Below are 19,387 nucleotides of genomic sequence, written 5' to 3'. Positions count from 1 at the left end.
GTCTGGCCAGGTCCTATACCTGGCTACAGTCATTGAGTCAGGGACAGTCCCATGACCCAAACCAGGCCAATGAAAACATGCCTTGGGAATTTTCCTGATGCTTTTGGAAAACAGGCACATACCTTCTTCTATCTAGTATTGCTAAACAGACTGAAAATAAGCTGGTGGTGACCAGCTTTGCCACTGATCAAAGAAAGCCTCTCTGAGGATGAAATAATAGAGAGGAAAGCACAGCTGAAAGATGGAGAATGCATTCCTCATAGCATTCTTTGGAACCTGGATCCAGCTGTGCCTGAAGGCTACCCTTGGTTATATAACCTAAAAAAACCTTCCGTTTTTCAAAAGCCAGCTTGCAAGCAAGAACTGATTGATATAATCCTCATGCTCTTTGCTCCCATAACACTCTGAACTTTCCTTTCTAACCCTTAGAACTTCTGTAATTCCTTGTTTAATGTCCATCATTTCCAGAAGACTGTTTCTGGAGACAGACTCCATGCCTATCTTGTTTTGCAGTCTTTCTAGAAGCTAGAACATCCTGGCACAAGTAGATGCTCTCTTCAGATTTGGAGAACTGAAGGAAGCTAAAATAAACATCCTGAAATCAGGTTCAACTCCTGTATCTCTAGCACCATCTGTTCTCCCAGATGTGCAGGACACAGTATTTCCTCTGGCCAACACAGAGTCTGAATGCATCCATGGTGTAAGGGCCCTTGAGAGAACGGGCCCGCTGGGGGTATGTGGAAAAGGAGCTCCTGTCAGTGACCTAAGGGGCATCCCTCTACAAAACGTTCTCCAGCTGATAAAAACTAACCACAGACGATAGCTCTTTATAGGTTTAAGCCCTGTTCTACTCCTGCAATCCCATTTGTCATCTCCACCCTTCTGCCCCTTGGCCCAACCTTTATCTTCAAACTGGGCCCAAGAATCTCTAGATGAAGCTTTTAATGTGGACAGAGATAGCTGGTCTCATCCTTTAAGTCTGTGGGGCTTGCTTTCGGCCCAAGCTGGTGGTAACACCCAGGTAGAAACATCGAGGCTGTGGGCCTTCGCTGTTGACTGGACACCTCCAGGGCTGGAGAACATTCTTCCCAAGTAGACTTGCCTTGGCTTTTTTGTTCTATTATCATCATCTGGCTGCTAGGCAAAATACCTAGCCATCTTAGTAGGCATAGAAAAAGCTGAGATTTTATAAACCAGCTGCAGGGGGCAGGAAACTAGGAGCTCACTGTTCTCAGACATGAGAACTTTCTCTGCTCCTCTAGCTGCGGGGCGGGGGGAGGGGGAAGTGAGGACCTTGTGACACTGTGCCTCTGAGGTCTGGGCTTCTTTCCTCCCCAGTTCTCACTGCACTGGGAAGTGGGCCATTTGCTCTGCGTCCAAGCAAATGGAAATCAACACGCTGAAAGAGTTCCAGCAAAAAGGTGCGGAGACACATCAACACAAAATAATCTTATAGATTTTACTGACCAGATATCCTCTTAGTAGGGTGAATCTGCCCACAGATCAAAGAAAAGCAATCTGACACAGCTTTAGAATAACATAGAACATGGTCTTACTATATTATAAGGTGAGCATTCCTAATTCAAGACTCTAAAATCTGAAACACTTTTGGTCCCAAGCACTTTGGATAAGGGATACTCAACCTGTAATTACTAACTTTGTGACCTCAGGCACGTTACTTAACCTCTTTAAGCCTCAATTTTGTAATCTGTAGAATGAATAGCTTAATTCCTACCTTGTAGGGCTGTTGGAAAGATGAAAAGAAATGCCAGCAGGTACTTAACTCAGAAATGCCAAGCCTAGTGACCAGCACATGGTAAGTACTCTCTAAATGGTAGCTGCTATTAGTGTTGCTGTTGCTATGGCCATCAGGAGGATAGGAGGATTTTTCATTTTCCAACCAGTGTGAGCTAAGAGAGACTAAAGGACATGGACATCCCCTGCTGTGTGGACATCAGTATCTGCAGCTCTGTGTCTCAGAAACGGCCCATACCTTCCGTTCCAAGTGCTTATCCAGGCGGGCCAGAGCTTCTGTCTCTCCTCCCTGCCAGACAGCTGGACCAAGTCCTTCAGTGGGGAACCCTGAAGAGAAGGAAGGGTCACAAGACAGGAGGTTTGACCATTTCAGTGATAGCCCGGCACGGCTGTTCTGTTATTTGAACTTTATGAGAACTGAACCATAGTGTCTCGGTGCTACTGGGGGTGAGGTAATCCTTAAAGTTTTAGCGTTTTCTAGGTCAACTTGGTTCTCTTCCCACAGTCACTATTTTCTCTGCTTTCCCCTGCACCCTCATCACTCCAGGCAGGTGAGAACAATCCTGGACCTCCTGCCTTTTCAGATTAGCTGGCAACTGTGGTTTTCAGGTGAAAAAGGCTAATAGCTTTGTTCAGATCAAAAGATTGGAGGGGTGGCTCACATCTGTAATCCTAGCATTTTGGGAGGCCAATGCGGGCGGATCACTCGAGGTCATGAGTTTGAGACCAGCCTGGCCAACATGGTGAAACTCTGTCTCAGCCGGGCGTGATGGCTCACGTCTGTAATCCCAGCACTTTAGGAGGCCCAGGCAGGCAGATCTCGAGGTCAGGATATCGAGACCATCCTGGCTAACACGGTGAAACCCCATCTCTACTAAAAATACAAAAAATTAGCCGGGCGTGGTGGCGAGTGCCTGTAGTCCTAGCTAATCGGGAGGCTGAGGCAGGAGAATGGCATGAACCCGGGAGGTGGAGCTTGCAGTGAGCCGAGATCGTGCCACTGCACTCCAGCCTGGGTGACAGAGACTCCGTCTCAAAAAAAAAAAAGAAACTCCGTCTCTACTAAAAATATAAATATTAGCCAGGCATGGTGACAGGTGCCTGTAGTCCCAGCTACTCAGGAGGCTAAGGCAAGAGAATTGCTTGAACCCAAGAGATGGAGGTTGCAGTGAGCCAAGACTGTGCTACTGCACTCCAGACAGGGCAGACTCCATCTCAAAAAGAATAAAAAAAAAAAAGAAAGAAAGAAAGAAAGAGGGGGGATAAAAGAGTGTAGTTAGTAACCTGAGGGGCTGACAGACTCCCTGCTTTCAACAGAAGCAGTACTAGCTATACTGTTACTGAGAAGCCCACAGACACCAGCACCAGGCAGTGCCGTATTGTCTGTGAGAGGGAAGTACAAAAACAGAGGCACAATCTAGAACCAGAAACAGAAGATTACATGTATGAACAGAACAAATACTAGAAGGCCATAGTTTAAAATTAATTGTGGTTACCTCTGGGTGGTGGAGTAATAGTGACTGCCATTTCCATCTTTGTTTTCCTGTGCTTTCTAACCTTTCTATAATAACATGCATTACTTTGACAAAGAATTTCTTTACACAAAAGAAGGCACCAGCACAAGCGGCTCTGGGCAGGAAGTACGTACCCAGCTCCTCCAGGGAGGGCACACCGTAGGTCTCGTCGTGGTTCTCCTGGATCTCGGCCCTGCAGCTCTCCATCTGCTGACTGGTCACCGAGCCTACTGGCTTCCTGGGCAGCTCCATGCGGCTGATGATGGCCTGAAAGCGCTTGTATGTAAGGGGTGGCTTCTGCCCATTCAGCTCAATGATCCTGGGAAGCCCAAAGCACAACTAGTGTTACCCACAAGGCCCTGTGATTTGGGTCACTGCCCACCCAAAAAAGAACCCAAACTCTGAAGGTTTGAGGGTGGCTTTCCTCATCCACTCACAGGTCCCACGCCTGAGTGGAAAGGAGGGGGCAAGGAAGGCCGCATCTCCATTTTACCGAGAGGGAAAATAAAGCCCAGAGAGCTGGAGCAGGTGCCTCAGTAATGGAGCAAGGCAGGGCCAGAGCTGGGACTCAATTCCAGGTTCCCTGGTGTTGACACAGAGCTGCCTAAAGACAGAGACTGAACATATCTCTAATCACAGAAAAATCCCTACTAACCAGCCTGGCACTTGGCCTATCTGTCCAAGCTACGGGAATCCCCATAGGCCTCTACCACCATGTAAGCCCTGGAGAAAGTTCTTTGATAAGAGCTGAAGACATGTTTTTTCTTTTTTTTTCCTTTTTTTTTTTTACTCTAACATCATAAGGAATAGCAGACATGTTCCTTTCTTGGAAAATCATCCCCTTCTTAGCCTCCATTTATTAGAACATAGAACAGAGAGATGGAGGACAGCTTATCCTCCCAAATACAAAGACTGGGGCTAGAGTTCACGGCCACAACTGATAGTTAAAGAGTGTCTTGTAGTTTACACAGTATTTTTCATGACCAAGGGAAACATAACTGCACTCATGCAAGAAGGAAAGAGTATCAGAGGGCAAAGAACAGAATGGAAGTTGTTTATATAAGGATGAATTAGGATGGTATGGAGTCACATTCCTGGGGCTCTTCCTGGCTAAGAAGTAGCTTACGCAAGGCCCATCTGGCTGGGTGAGTTCATTTCTCAGTTTGCTCTACCTCGCTCTCCCCGCGTTAGTGGAGATATATGGTCGGCTGCTGCCTCTGCTGTGCCTCCCCCTCCTCTGGCACGCAGCAGGAGGAGGATCTCCACACCCAGCCTTTCCTCCTGAGGGCCCGGCTCACGTGCACAGCTGTGTGACCTGGCTTCTTGGCAGCCAGCACTGGGTTGGGGAGTGGGGGTGGGGAGCGGCGGCGGCTGCTGGCTTGGCAGCAGCAGCAACAGCAGCAGCAGCAGGAGGGTGACAGCTCTGGCATGGCAGGGAAGGGGAGGAGAGGATTTCCTCCTAGAATCTCTGCAAGCACAGAGGCTGTCACCAGGGGAGGAGGCTCCTCTGTAGTTAGCAGCTCCCTGCAGGGATCTCTAGAGCCCTCCCCACCACCAAGCAACATGGCCTGGAAACCCAGATAGTCATAGAGCCCAGGGAACTCTTTCTTTTTGACACAGGATCTCGCTCTGTCACCCAGGCTGGAGTGATGTGGCATGATCACAGCTGATGGCAGACTCAAGCCCCTGGGCTCAAGTGATCCTCCCACCTCAGACTCCTCAGTAACTGGCACTACAGGCATGTGCCACCATGCGTGGCTAATATATTTCTTTATTTTTAGTAGAGACGAGGGGTCTCACTATGTTGCCCAGGCTGATCTTGAATTCCTGAACTCATGTGATCCTCTCACTTGGGCCTCTCAAAGTGCTAGGATTACAGGCATGCGTCAGCATGCCCAGCCTAGGAACTCATCTTAGGTACAAAAACTGGACTTGTGTGAACAGAGGTCTGTTGGAGGGGTAACAGACAGGGTCCACTGAGGTCAGAGGGCAGCTGTTGTGCAGGATGGAAGTGGGAGTAGGAGGCACAGGTAGGACTCGGGCATACTAGGAGCAGATCTGTAGACGCCCTGAGTGTGGGTCCTCACTGCTTCCATGCCTTGGGCCTAACAAGCCTCTCTGCCACCCCAATCGGGTACAGCTCTTCGTGACCTGTTCTATAGGCCCTGACTCTGGCCTATTCTCCTCCAGCTTCTAGAAGATGCCATGCCTCCTGGGTCAGGTGGCCCTAATGCTGAACCTCTCTGAGTTTCACTCACCAAGGGCCCAAATTACTAACTCTCACAATTGGTAACCTGACCCCTGGGCCCCATCTCTTACCTTTCCAGGTCATAGAGTGTATGAGAGTTCTCAGTCACTACTTCCACACCAGCCTCCTTGGCCATCTTCATGATGGCTGCATCCCGTTCTTTCCCAAAGGGTTCAGAGTCATATTCAAAGGTCAAGCGGGTCACTCCCCATTCCTGTGGGGAGAGGATCTGTTATGCTCGACACTGTTTGGGGAGGAGGTGGAAGCTGGACTCTTAGTTCCTTCCTGGGAGAGCAGAGAGCTAGTCTAGAGACCTGTCTGATGGGCAGCAAACAAACTAGGAACAGCGATTTGATCTGGAAAGCAAACAAGTTGAGGTTCAGAAAGTTTGAGGAGGGCAGGCAGTATGGTGAAGCCAACAGCACAGCAACAGTGGAGTCGGAAGAGAGGTAGGCAGCCTTGTGCACTTGCTGTGTCCTTGAGGTAGGAGAATGCGGCAGGAGGCTATAAATACAATGCTCCTGGGAGACCCCCAGTCCCAGAGAGTGGCACTGACTCACGAGTGGGACAGGACCACAGCCTTCCACCTGCTCAGCAAGCTTTTCCCAGAGCTCCTCACAGCCCTGCAGACTTGTGGCCTAGTTTTCTTGGCAGAGTTGTGCTATGTGAATTGTCTTAATTGTTTCCACAGCAACACTCCTGAGGCCAATAGCAAACAGAGCTAATAGGTTCCAGCCCTGAGAGAGTCAGGAAAGGAGAAGCGATCCTTAGTCTGGAGGTCAGAGGAAACTGACCAGAGGTGCTGCATGTCGGAAAGAAGGAAGTTCTTTCCTAAGCCTTTAGTCATTTCTGGTAGGAATTTCTAGATCTCATAGCAAGCTGGCCCAGTGAATGGTTGTACAGACAACCCACAGAAAACCCTAGAGCATGCAACTTGCAAGAAGAAAAACACATTCTCCAAAGTCTCTGGTCATGGTCTCTGAAAGCTCTGAACCACAGGGGCAAATGTCCTGGCCATGTACAGACTGGTCTGGTCCTGACTCAGCCCTGCCTGGGGAGTGGGTCCTTAGCAGGGCCAGTTATCCCTCATTTGAGGATACCAGCATTAAACATTGATTGAGCCCTTGCTATAAGTCAGGTACCATGCTTACAGTTCATATAGATTACACCACTGAATACTCATTGTAACCTGTGAACAATAACAATATTATTAAATGACATTTTCTCCAAGAAGCCTTCTTGACCTCCTCCTTCAGTATAATTCTTCTGCACCTTGTCTTTTTTCCACTGCAGCATGTATTATATGACAGTGATACACTTGCCATGTTTCCCCCATTAGTGTGAACTCTCAGAGCAGAAACCATGTTGTCTTGCTCATCATCATTATCCTTATACCTAGTATGGGGCCTAGTACCTAGCAGAAGCTCAATAAAAATACATTAAATGACTGAATGGATGACCTAGCTATAGCTCTGGGCTAGAAGTGGGTTGGCCTCTGAGTTGCTGGGGAAGAGAAGGGCAATGTTGAGGGGAGAAGGGAGGCAAATGTATTTATATGGTATGGTGGGTGAGGACACAGCTCTAGAGTCAGAATCCAAGATCATCACTTGTTAACTTCACAACCAATTATTGTTTCCTCACCTATAAATCGGGATAGCAGTAGCCACCTCTTAGGCCTGCTGTGAGGAAGAAGTGAGTTGATGTAAACAAACACTGGGAACAGCGCTTGACTCATAGGCAGCCCTCAATGAATGTGGGCAATTACTAGCACCGTGTGATTTGTACATGTATGCGCAATTATGTGTGGGGGTGCGGGGAGGGGAACTGAAGGATGATGTATTCACTAAGCTGTTTGCCTCGACATGACTTTTCCTTTTGTTTCGGAATTAGGATGGAGAGGGGCAAGACAATCATTGTGTGCTGCTGAGGATGATGGCAGTCTGTGTCAGAGCCCTCTGTCCATGAGTTCCTGTGCTTCTGTGTGGGCCTTAGAATATACTTTTAAAGGGATTGAGGGAAAAGTAGACTGGCCTCCTGATACTTCAAACAGAAACCTATGTGGCACCAAAATGAAGATTTCTATCAATCATTTACCCCATGGGAAACAAGAAAGCTTCTTCAGAAAGGCTGACTTTTCCCAATAAGCAGCGCAAAGCAAGATGGGAAACACACCTTGCTATAAATGAAACCCCACCCTCAAAGTCTTGGCCTAGAAGGAACCCTAATAAATCTTGCTGGCTTGAGCCAAGAAAACATCGACAGAAGCCAGTGGCATCCGGGGTGGAATGACTTACCACATCCTATGTCTGGACTGAGCTGAGAGCTTTCCAACAAGACACTGGTTTCCCAGAATTTTTTTCCTTAACACAGTTTTCATTCCAAGAGAAAGCTAACTGGCTGCCTTTGCTCCCAACTTCTCTAGCAGCAACAGCCAGACCAGCCCTGATGTTTCCATTCCCTCAGTCGGAATATCATCTCACTCAGCCTGTGGGGAAACCCTCAGGGACAGAATCTCACTGTCTTGTCTGGGGCTCTGCACGCTTACCTTGAACAGCCTTGGGAACACGTCGGCTGGCTGTCCCCGGACTACAAACAGGCGGGAGTTCAGTTTCCTTAAACTTGTGTCCAAATCTTCCAGAGACTGAAGTAGGAACCTGCAGAGTTCACACAGGCCTTGTCAGTAATAACATCATGAAGAGTGGCTCTCTTTCCTAACAAAGCAGGGAGAAACTGGTTTGCTGTTTATGCCCAACAGGCAGCCTCATGATCACTAGGGCTGGAGAGGCCAGGGTTCCAGCCCAGGAGGGATGTGGTAGTGGATCAGCGCTGCTCTGCTTCAAACCCTGGCCTTGCCACTTACTAGCTGTGTGACTTTAGGCAATCACCTAACCTCTTTGCCTGTTTTCTCATCGGTAACGTGAAGCTGATGTTAGTACCTCATAAAATTGCTAAGAAAAGAAAATCGAATAATGTGTGAAAAACATTTAGCACCGTGCTTGGCACACAGACATCACAAGATAAATGTGTTGTTCCTAGTGTGGTGTTTCTGTGTGATCAGAGGCAAGTCACTTACTCCCTCGCAGTCTCGGGGGCTAGATATAAGTATCTGCCCAGCACGAGGTTGTTGTGAGACTCACATGGGAGCCATCTGAAAAGCCAGTGCAATACCGTGGTATGAAGCTTTAAGGTCCTCTTAGCAGAGGACCAGACTGCCATAGCTGGGAAAATCCTCCTTACTCTGGTGGAAAAGACTCCTTGACTCTCTGCATGCATGCTGTGGGCCATGCGTATTTCTGTTGTCACAGCCTCACAGCCCGCAATGGGTCCCTAGTTCCCACAGCTTTGTTTGGCAGGTGGCTTACTCTCCAGGCTTCTCCAGGGTTCTGGTGATCAGATTCTCATCCCAAGAAGGAGAAGGCTTTAAAAGGTACTTCTCAATAGCTATCTTCACATTTTTGTGGGGGTGGGGATGGGGAAGACTACAGATACGCAATAACTTCAGCAGCAGACCTGGATCACCAGGGGAAAGGGAAAGGAAATTAACATTTGCTGAGTGCCTTCAGTGTTTTATTTTTAAGTTAAATTAACATTATAACCAAATAAACTATTCATGTGGCTCAAAATTCCAGAGACAAAGCAGTACACAGTAAAAAGGGTTTTCCCCTCCCTCCCTCCCCAGAGGCAACCAAGGTTATCAATGGGATTTTGGTTCTGTCATGCTTTTTAAGTGCATTTCTGCATTTAAATCTCTCAACCGTTTTGAAGGAAATAGTACCATCCTTATTTTATAGATGAGGAAACTGAGATACTCAGAGGTAAATTAATTTGCCAAAGACCATAGCTGTTAAGTGACAAAGCTGGGGATTCAGGAACCTAGGGTGGTCACTCTGAAACCCACATTTTCCTCTCTGTGCCCTTTTTTTTTTTGAGACAGAGTCTTGCTCTGCCGCCCAGGCTGGAGTGCAGTGGCGCAATCTTGGCTCACTGCAACCTCCCCATCCCAGGTTCAAACAATTCTCCTGTCTCAGCTTTCTGAGTATTTGGGGTTACAGGTATGTGCACCATACCCAATTAATTTTTTAAAAAATATTTTTGGTAGAGATGGGGTTTCACCATGTTGGCCAGGCTGGTTTTGAACTCCTGACCTCAAGTGATCCGCCCGCCTCAGCTATCCAAAGTGCTGGGACTACAGGCGTGAGCCACTGTGCAGGGCTTTGTGCCCCATTTCTAAAGATTCCTAGTTGTACACCAACTCTGCTCCAGGGGCTGAGATTCTGCAGGCCCTCAGGAGTTTGGAATCCTTTTCTCTAATAGCAATCTGACTACAGGTAGTCCACTGGCATTCTCATCTTCTTCCTCAGGAACCCACAGGTCAATCTGCATATGTCACAGATACCTCCGAGGCACCTGCTATCTACCCCTTGGGTCTCTGCCCATCCCCAGCATTCTTCTCTGTCAACAATAGGAATGGCACATCACAGTCACATTCTCTCACTACTGAAGGCTTACAGAAGCAGTGACTATTCCCAGGCTGTCAACTAGAACCAGCTCCCACTGCTGCCTCTGACGTACACAACTTGACACACTCCTACGGCCAGTGCCACCGACCTACATTCTAGCACGGGCTGAGTCCTGGGCTTGGCTCAAAGCATCATGTCTGCAAAAGAGCATGTGGAAGACTCTCTGAGGGGTTGGGATGGAAGACTAACAGGTTGAATGCTGCTTTATGCAAACCAAAAGCTCCACCTCTGTGAATTTCTGTTTTTGAAAAATTGACACCTCCAGAAAAGGAAAAGGGAGCTGCAAGTGCGTCACTTGTGTTGGCCTCCCCCAAGCCTCACCACTCTTCTAGAAGGAAAAGAAGAGAAATCCATGCAAATGGTCTCATGCCATCTGAAACCTGGATTCTGCCAGCTAGAATGCCTAGGGTTAGGAGCGGTGATTTAAATTCTATAACCCCAGGACACAGGGTCCTCCATCTGCAGCTCCCAGGAGTGTCCTTGCTGCGCGCTTCCGGGGCCTTTTCCTTCACAGTCTACGAGGCTGCATAGGACTTTGATTTGAAGCTATAAATAAGGTTGGAATGCACATGAAATCTAGGTTCCAGAACATGTAGCAATCTGCCTTCTATAGAACTTTATTTTTAGACCTCATTTACTAAAAGGAGAAATTTCTCGTAGCATCTCTAAAGTACAGCTAATCCTATGAGAGCCCTTTTCTTCTTTCACAAGAGATGTTTATAGCAGAAAGCAGAGATGTGAGGCTGGTAGAAGGCCCAACTCTGAATCCAGCAACTCAATAAAAATAATGATAATAATGGCAATGACTAACATTTAATGAGCGTTTACACTGACAGGCACTATTCTACTTGTTTCACATACATTATCTCATTTAATTCTCAAACAGCCCAATCAAGTAGGTACTATTATCATTCCCATTTTACAGATGAGGGAACTGAGGCATAGAGAGATTATGGAACTTGCCCAACATTATATATATCTAATAAGTGGCCAGAATTCAAACCCAGGCAATCTGTCAGGCTTGACATGTTCGTTTTTAGCCAGCCACTGCCTCTCAACAGAGCACTGAGGTTGTGCTGCCCAGGGCTCAGCCGTTAGGGAGCACCAGAGGCCAACTCAAAGGCCAACAACACCTCTGCTGCCAGATCTTTCCTCCTCTGAGTGTGGTCTGACAATCAGCAGCATTGGCTATGAAACACCCAGGAGTCTGCTGAAATGCAGAATCTCAGACTCTAACCCAGACCTCCAAAATTAGAATCTGTATTTTAGCAAGATCCCCTGGTGATTCATTTGCATATTAAAGTTTCACAAGCACTACTCTAGAACACTGAACTTTACTTCTAGCCTCTGTTACAAGTTGCCTTTCTTTGCTTCTAGTTTGTTTCTACTAAACTTTCTCTTTTGGGCATCCATATTTCTGCCTCCCCTTTGGCCTGCTAGAAACGCTCTGCTTCTTCCAACTTCCCTCCCAAGTCAACCCAGGAAGGGAGGGCTCAGGACAGCCACCACACGGAGGCAATAGGCAGAGATGTGAGGAGGGTCCCGAGTATCTCCAGACTCCAGACAGCAAGAGAATGCATAGAATGGGAAGCCACCACTAGGGTACCACCTTTGAGGCCTGCCAGGTGACAGCTGTCCATCACATTTGGAGCAGTGCTGCGACTGGACAAAGGCTCACTGGGCAGGTATATGCATTCTTTCACCAGAGAGAACCCTGGGCCTTCTGTGGTCCCTTAGAACCCTCCTCTTTACTCCAATTTCTCTTTACTCCAATGAGGGGACTCTGAAGGAAACTGGCCTGGGCATTGGAGGCGGTGGTGTTGGGGCCTGGCACTTCACCCTTGGCAGCTCTTAGCTGAGCTCACATGGCCAAAATTCAGAGCACATGGTCCTGGGAGAGCAAAGCTTACCCTTTGGATTAGACAACATGTGCAACTGAATTACATTATTACGTAAGTGCTCTGGAGCCAGAGGCAGGCAGAACTAGAGAAAACCAGACTAGGATTTCCAAAAATACAGAGAGGACACTATAACTCAGGGACTCTACAAGGCTAGCCTGTTAGAATAAAACAAGCAGATCCTTTGATTAAGTACTCACATTTTGGGAAGGCCTTCTCTACGGATGGCTGATCCTGTGTTGAGGAATATTTTATTTATTTGTTCTTAATAGGGGGAGGGAAGATAACAGTGAATTCTTTTGGGTCCAGGCTGTCCTTGACCAAGTTCTTCTGCTTCAAGCCAAGGTTATCTAACAATAATGATGATACCACTGGCTGGCACAGATTGGCTACATAGGATATTAATAGAAATTAACTTTTCCTAAGTAATTAAGAGAGCTTAAGCCCCATGGAAAAGGATAACCTAGAAATACTTAAATATTAAAAACTTATTATTTTAAAAATATATTTATTTTTTCCTAATTTCAAAGAGAAAGATGAAGGTTTTTATCCCCTTTGGGCAAACAGAAACATTTCCTTGGCAGCAGAACGGTAAAGTGCCTCTCTCAGATATCAATGCGAATAGCTCAGAGAAGCTCCTGTTTCCCTGCCAGTAGACTAGTTCTCAACCCACCGCCCAACAGTCCAACAGTGTTCAGCTCTCAGCATCTGGGAAGAGAGGCACACTTGTTCTCATGGGGCATCCTGGGAAGTTCTCAGTTTACCCTATTTACCAATTCTGAGAGAAATGGGCTGAGAGGGAACATATTTTATTTTTACAAATTCCCTCTGTCCCGGAAGTTCCTGAAAGAGGCGCAGCACAGAGCCAGGGACAAAATGATTTAAACAACGTGGAAGAGGAATTGTTGCTAACACCTACCCAAGTTGCAGTGGGGAGAGAAAGGTAATGAAAAACCACAGAGGCCATTTTTAAATCTAGGAACTGCTCACATCTTCCTTTTGTTCATCTTCTTGCTGCAGTAACTCCTTCTAGATGTAGCAAATTTGGGGGAGGTGAGGCTGGAGAAAATGTGAAAGGATTTAGCCAAGCAGCACTTGGAAAAAAAAAAAAAAAAAGTCCTGAGGCTCATATAGCTACAATTGGCCCATAAACTTCCCACCGTCACCAAGGCAAGGAGTATACTAGCCTTCTTCTCGCTAATCAATGTGTGTATTTCTTGGTTGCATTTCTCTGTCCTTTTTTACTCCTAGTGCCATTCATAGTTATTTTAATCTGATTTCATCTGCAGAAAAACACTGTGTGGGAATCAGTGTAGGAGGAGCAGGAGGGAAATAGAGTCACAGATTTTAGGTCCTCCCCTCCTTGCAGATGTTCCCTTGCTTTCCTAGGGAGGCTTCTCAGAGGCAACTTAAGCAGCTGCAGAGCTAGGACCTTATGGTGCAGCACAATTCTCTCAGACCACTCTCAGAATCCAGAAATAGCCACGGGACGATTACATATACTACAGTCATGTCAAGATATGGCTGGCTCCAGTCCTCCCCTCTATCCCGAACTTTGTGCACAAGAGAATGCAGCTCTGCCTTCAACTGATCCAGGAAGCAAGCAGAATGGGGGAGGTGGTAGGAGTGTGTCTGTTACCAGGCCCAGGAGCAGTTATTATATTCAATCTGTTTGTGTTACTTCACCTCTTTCTTCTGAATGCCAAGACTAATTAGACTTCCTGCCAATGCACTGCAACACACTTCGTAGGTTGCCCAGCTCAGGACTGAGGTTTTCTCTAGTCCAGTGCTTCTCAAGCTTTGCTGCAATAAGAGTTTTAAAAACCTTAATGCCCAAGGCCGGGCACAGTGGCTCATGCTTGCAATCACAGCATTTTGGGAGGTTCAGGCAGGTGATTGCTTAGGCCCAGGAATTCAAGACCAGCCTGGAGAACATGGTGAAACCTCATTTCTACAAAAAAATACAAAAATTAGCCAGGCATGGTGGTGCAAGCCTGCAGTCCCAGCTACTTGGGAGGCTGAGGCAGGAGGATCGCTGGAGCCCAGGAGGTCAAGGTTGCAGTGAGCTATGATCATGCCACTGCATCTCAGCTTGGGTTGTCACCTGAGCAGGACCCTGTCTCAAAAAAAAACCCACAAAAAACAAAAAACAAAAAACAAAAACAAAAACCAAACAAAAAACCCCAAAACCTTAATGCCCAGGTCATAACAGAGAACAATTCTAACAGAACGGGGGGAAAGGGGTTGGGCACAGTGGTTCAGCCCTGTAATCCCAGCAGCTTGGGAGACCAAGGCAGGTAAGATCACCTGAGGTCAGGAGTTTGAGACCAGCCTAGGCAACATGGTAAAACCCTGTCTCTACTAAAAAAACAAAAAAATTAGCCAGGTGTGGCAGTGGCCGCCTGTAATCCTGGCTACTTGGGAGGCTAAGGCAGAAGAATTGCTTGAACCTGGGAGGCAGAGGTTGCAGTGAGCCCAGACTGTGCCATTGTACTCTATCCTGGGCAACAAGAACAAAACTCCATCTCAAAAAAAAAAAAAAAGAAAAGAATTGGGGGAAAGGGGCCCAGGCATCTTTTAAAGATCCTTATGGGATTCCAATACACAGCAGCCAAGATTGAGAACCACTGCTCTAGTCTGTCCCCTTATCTTATGTTTCTCATGGCACTTCGTTTCACTAAATTCACTAAAATGATTGTTTGCTGGTCTTCCGTCAATAAAATGTAGGCTCCAGGAGTTCTGGAGCACAGACACAACTGCTTATTCACTGCTGTATCCCTAGCAACATCTAGAGCACTACCTGGCAGATATTAGGCACTCATTAAGTAATCAATTAATATCTGCATTCCTACACAGCCTTTGACTTCAGGATTTGACTCAGGCATCTGAGCCACATTCCTTTTCTCCTTCACTAGATTGACAGCACGATCACAAAATGATGACCCACAAAAATCCATAAACATCTGGTTCCTAGCAAACTGGAGTTTAATCAATAGGAATTTTATTGTTGATTTTTAATCTCCCTTATCAAAAAAGAGTAGGCAGTACTATGCAATGTCCCCCAAAACCCAATAAAAGAAGAAACTCTGTGACACTGTAACAAGAAGGTAGTCGGATTCCATTTGGTTGGCTCTGACTGGTGCAGGGCAGTCTGAGGCTTGGCTTAATGTCCACACTAGGGATGGTCATGTGATGATGCTTGTCAAACCCAACCTCCTATCTGTAGAAAACTGGAGCAGAGACAGAGCGATAAGGCAGCCTGAAAACTGTGGGCAGGCTCTCCACAGGACTCTTTCATTGTTCCTTCTATATAAACTGGGCAAGAGGGGACACTGAACAGACCTACTGCTAGGAGCACTCACTCTCTTAGCAGGGTACACACCTTGGAGAGAAAAGAATGGTGTGCTGAGAGCCACGGTATCCTGGAAATAACCCTGTCCATCGATGCAACAAGGCCACAAGCAAACATTCCCCAGAACAATGCAAACAAACCCAGCGACTGCCACTAGGTGTTCTGAAGAGCGATGGGTACATGATGTCTCAAAACTCTTTAATTTGAATACTGTTTACAAAGAAAATACATTAACGACCTGTTCATCTTTTTCCATGATCATGTCGACTCCATCTCCTGGGGGGTCATCAGAGGGACCCTTCATATCATGGCTTTCCTGCTCCCTAACCTTAGCACAACAGTTCATAGAAGTCTCATCTCTAATGGCTCAACTGTCCTCTAAAATCATGACAAGAGGATGACGGGGTGACACTTTGGATCCTTTTAAATTTTTTTTATCAAGGTCAAAGCTCCGGAGCAGGGCTTAAACCATTTTGGAGAATCCCCTGGATTCTCTGGAGCTTTGAACACAAAGCGATTCCACCTGAAGACGCCTTTGACTTCTTTATTTATAATATAGGGGAGAAGACCTTATTTAATGCTAAGCCAGGGTCACCTGACACCCCTAGAGGCAGGACGGTCTGGGCGCAGGGAAGCCAGGATGGGTGGTAGGGCGGATTCAGACAAGCCAGAGGCTTAGGAAAGATCTCCCCGAGCCCAGCAATGGGCTCTTTACTTGAAGAATGCGAGCAAAAACCCGTCCCGCCCTCACACTACAGTATCTCCCTTCTGCCCCTCCCTGAGTAGACGGTAAGAGCCCTAGACCAGGAGGCCCTGTTCTGCCACTCACTGGCTGCAAGTCCTTGGACAGGTCGACTTTGGGTCTCCAGGGCTCAAGGGTCTCATCTGTACAACGGGGATCAAGATCTCCGTTCCACAGGCAGTTGTGAGGCTCAAGAGGAGTAACAGCGCGAACGCGCTTTGTCAGAGGCTGAGCCCTGGCCCACCGGCGCGTTAGGACCATGACGAATTACTTCCCCGGTCTCGGCTTCTCCACGGCCTCCCAGCCGTGGAGAGGTTGGGGGAATCGTGCTGTTCGCCGGTCACCCCAGGGTCAGGGTCCTGGCTGCGTCCCCGCCACCCCGCCCCGGGTCCCCTCACCTCCATCGGTTGATCCCGACTGAGGAGGAGGCCGCGAACCACGGGTCGAGAATGTAAACGCAGCGCACGCAGCGCGCCCCGCGCACTGCCGCCAGCAGCGCCGGGTTGTCGTGGAGCCGCAGCCCTTTGCGGAACCAGTGCACTGAAGAGGCGCCGTCCGTGCCGGGCGCTGGCGCCGGGGCCACGGCTGCCGCCGTCACCACAGTCGCCGCCATGACTGTCCAGACTGCTCCGGCCACCCCCGCTCCGCCCCGGTAGGCGACGCGGACCCCGCCCACAGACCGCCCAGTGACCTATGACGCCACAGCTCCTCCCTTCGTCCCCGCCCCCAGGGCCTTAGAGCCCCTGTGCCATTGGCTGAGTGCCTCCCGCCCGGCGATTGGCCCAGAGGCGCCAGAACAGGCCCCGCCCCCTCACGTTCCTACCATGTGTGCGTCCGCCCGGGTGGAGCTGGCAGGCGGACAAGTGACGCAGGCTGGCGCTGTCCGCAGAGGGCCGGGAGTGGGCCGAGTCTCGAGGGACAGCGGATCTCTTACACATGTCCTGTTCAGGGCCTGCTTCTAGAAGAAGCTGCCTGGGCTGGTAGGGGTTGCTGTGACTACAGCCAGAGACTTGCAAAACTGACAACTGACCTTCCTGTTATCACCAACATCATCACCAGCACCATCTACATCATTCTACTACAACTGCCATTTATTAAGTGCACTTTATATGGCAAGAGACATAATCATCTCCTTACGTAGTCGGTCTCATTTACTATTCTCAACTCAGCCCAGTTACATTCGTTTAACGAACACCAGTGGAAGAACTGCTGTTATTTTCGTTTTACAGATGAAGAAAATGGAGGGTGCTGCAGGTTGAGCGACTTGCTGAGTATCATAAAGCTACTAAGAGGATATCGCCCAGATTATTCTGATTTCGAAACTTCTGCTTTTATCCACGAAGCTATACTTCTCTTTGTGCGAAGATCCTTGGTATTCCAAGTGGCAGAGTCCAAGGATGGGGAAGGAGTGCCCTGATAACACAGCAGTAGAGGATTTGGGAGTAGGGACTGGGAATGTGGAGGACTTGAGTTGAGATCGTAATTATGCCATCAGATGAATTTATTTTCTTTTAGTCTGTTTAGTAGATCCAGTGGTACTATTGTGTGCAAAGCACTGTGCTGGATTCCGGGTGGAGTTCAGAGATGTGGAGGACACTGTCCCCATTCTTCTGGGACGCCAGGTGGAACCCTCTTATTCCTCTGGCGTCTAGCATAGAGCTTGCTGATTGACTGACTAAATGGCAAGAGAAGCTATAAACACCAGCAACAAGGTGTTGGGGAAGGCTAAGATGGCTTAGTCAAGCTGCAGCTTTGGGGTTATCAGGTGGAGAACAGTCTGTTTCAACTTGGCCCTAGGTTGAGCCCATGCTTGGAATCCTTCCTGGACCTGGGACAGTGTGATGAAAGTATTTAGCAATTTAGTCTGCAATTTAGTGGCATTAATTGGCATCACTCTCTAAACCAGTGTCACTGCAATCCTAGGCATTCTCTGCCATTTCCAGGGCTTTTCACAAGCTGTTCCCGCAGTCTAGATCACACTCCCTCTTCCTTCTTTGTTTCTAACTCCAGTTTGCTCTGTATCATTGTTCAGTATAGATGTCACCTTCTTGCTGTCTGATCCCAACCTGAATAGTGCCCCGTCTCATTCTGTGCTTCTTTGTGGTCACTTGTCTTGGCACACAATACTGGAATTTCTTGCTTAAATGTCTTTCTGCCCTGTTAAAGTATAAACTCCTGGAGAGCAGGGACTGTGGCTTATTTACAGTTGTATGTCCAAAGTCTAGCACAGTGCTTGGCAACTAACGCTCAAGGATTATTTGAGTAAAAATTGAACTAGAGTCTCATATTGGCAGGCTCTTAGAGGTTTATCCTAGTCCCCTTACCTGGCCCTGTCCTTATTTTTGAATTTCCTTTCCAAATGCTTGCTGAATAAATCGATGCCAACTTTCACTACTTTTATTTTAAGGTTTTGTGTTCCCCCTCTCCTATCCCCTCTTCTCTCCACAAGGCTGGTGCTTTGCTAGGAATGGAACAGAGCGTAAGGAGGTGTTTCTCCCTTAAACAACCTCAGAGATGGGTCCTCTTCCCTTTTTCTCCTCTAAATTCCCATAATGCTATATCTGTATTCTGTGAGCCCTGTGAGGCAGGGACTGTGCTTATCTTACTTATCAGTGTCTTCCCAGCTGGTACTCTGGTACCTAACATATAGCAGGTGCTCGAAAAACATTTGCCAAATGATCAACAGTCATTTCCCTCCCTCCCCTTGCCTCCCCTCCCCTCCCCTCCCCTCCCCTCTCTCTCTTATTAAGCTATCACGAGAGGCAGTGTGGTGTAATGGTTAAATCCTAGGCTTCGCACATTGGAGTTGCTGAGTTCAAATTCTAGTTCTGCTTTTATTCTCTGTGACCTTGGATAAGCTAGTTAACCTCTCTGTTCCTCACTTTCTTAATCTTTGCAATAGGGTGATAATAGCACTTAGGATATACTAAGCATTTGTACTGTATCAGCTACTGTTATTCTGAGCAGCAGGGCCTGTGTCTGGTTTTGTCTTCCTTGTAATGCTTAACCCTGGGTCGTACATGTAATGTGGGCTCCATAAGTTGCTGAGTAAATAAAATATTTTACTCATTTTTTAAAAGTCCTCGAAATTTTGCCAATAATGAAAAAACAAGTAATCAACGTCAGTTCCCAAAACCTAACAAATCAGTTATTTCTTATCTTCCTATTGCCTCCTAGACTTTGTCCACAAACATCTAAGTTTTCAAACTGTAATCAAAATGGAGGTTCAGTGCTCCATCGTTTGTTTGTCCTTTTTTTTTTTTTTTTTTTTTTTTGAGACGGAGTCTCGCTCTGTCACCCAGGCTGGAGTGCAGTGGTGTGATCTCGACTCACTGCAACCTCCGCCTCCTGGGCTCAA

At 47.5% G+C, this 19,387-nt stretch overlaps 1 protein-coding gene across 1 annotated transcript in view; it reads right to left on the bottom strand.

Moving 5' to 3' along the window:
- The window catches only part of CRY2 (cryptochrome circadian regulator 2), a 38,062-nt gene extending 21,335 nt beyond the window's left edge, over positions 1-16,727 (bottom strand). The window contains exons 1-5 of the mRNA XM_010371046.1: positions 16,428-16,727; positions 8,063-8,171; positions 5,589-5,731; positions 3,404-3,588; positions 1,994-2,082 (exon numbers count right to left, since the gene is read on the bottom strand). Of these exons, the coding sequence (XP_010369348.1) occupies positions 1,994-2,082; positions 3,404-3,588; positions 5,589-5,731; positions 8,063-8,171; positions 16,428-16,642 (741 nt within the window). The 5' untranslated portion in view covers positions 16,643-16,727. The remainder of the gene's footprint in view (positions 1-1,993; positions 2,083-3,403; positions 3,589-5,588; positions 5,732-8,062; positions 8,172-16,427) is intronic.
- Positions 16,728-19,387: the final 2,660 nt, after the last annotated feature.

This window comes from Rhinopithecus roxellana, chromosome 15, assembly GCF_007565055.1.
Source record: "Rhinopithecus roxellana isolate Shanxi Qingling chromosome 15, ASM756505v1, whole genome shotgun sequence".
Classification (NCBI taxonomy): Eukaryota; Metazoa; Chordata; class Mammalia; order Primates; family Cercopithecidae; genus Rhinopithecus; species Rhinopithecus roxellana.
Note: the sequence above shows the minus strand (reverse complement) of the source record. Positions and strands in the feature narration are given on the sequence as shown.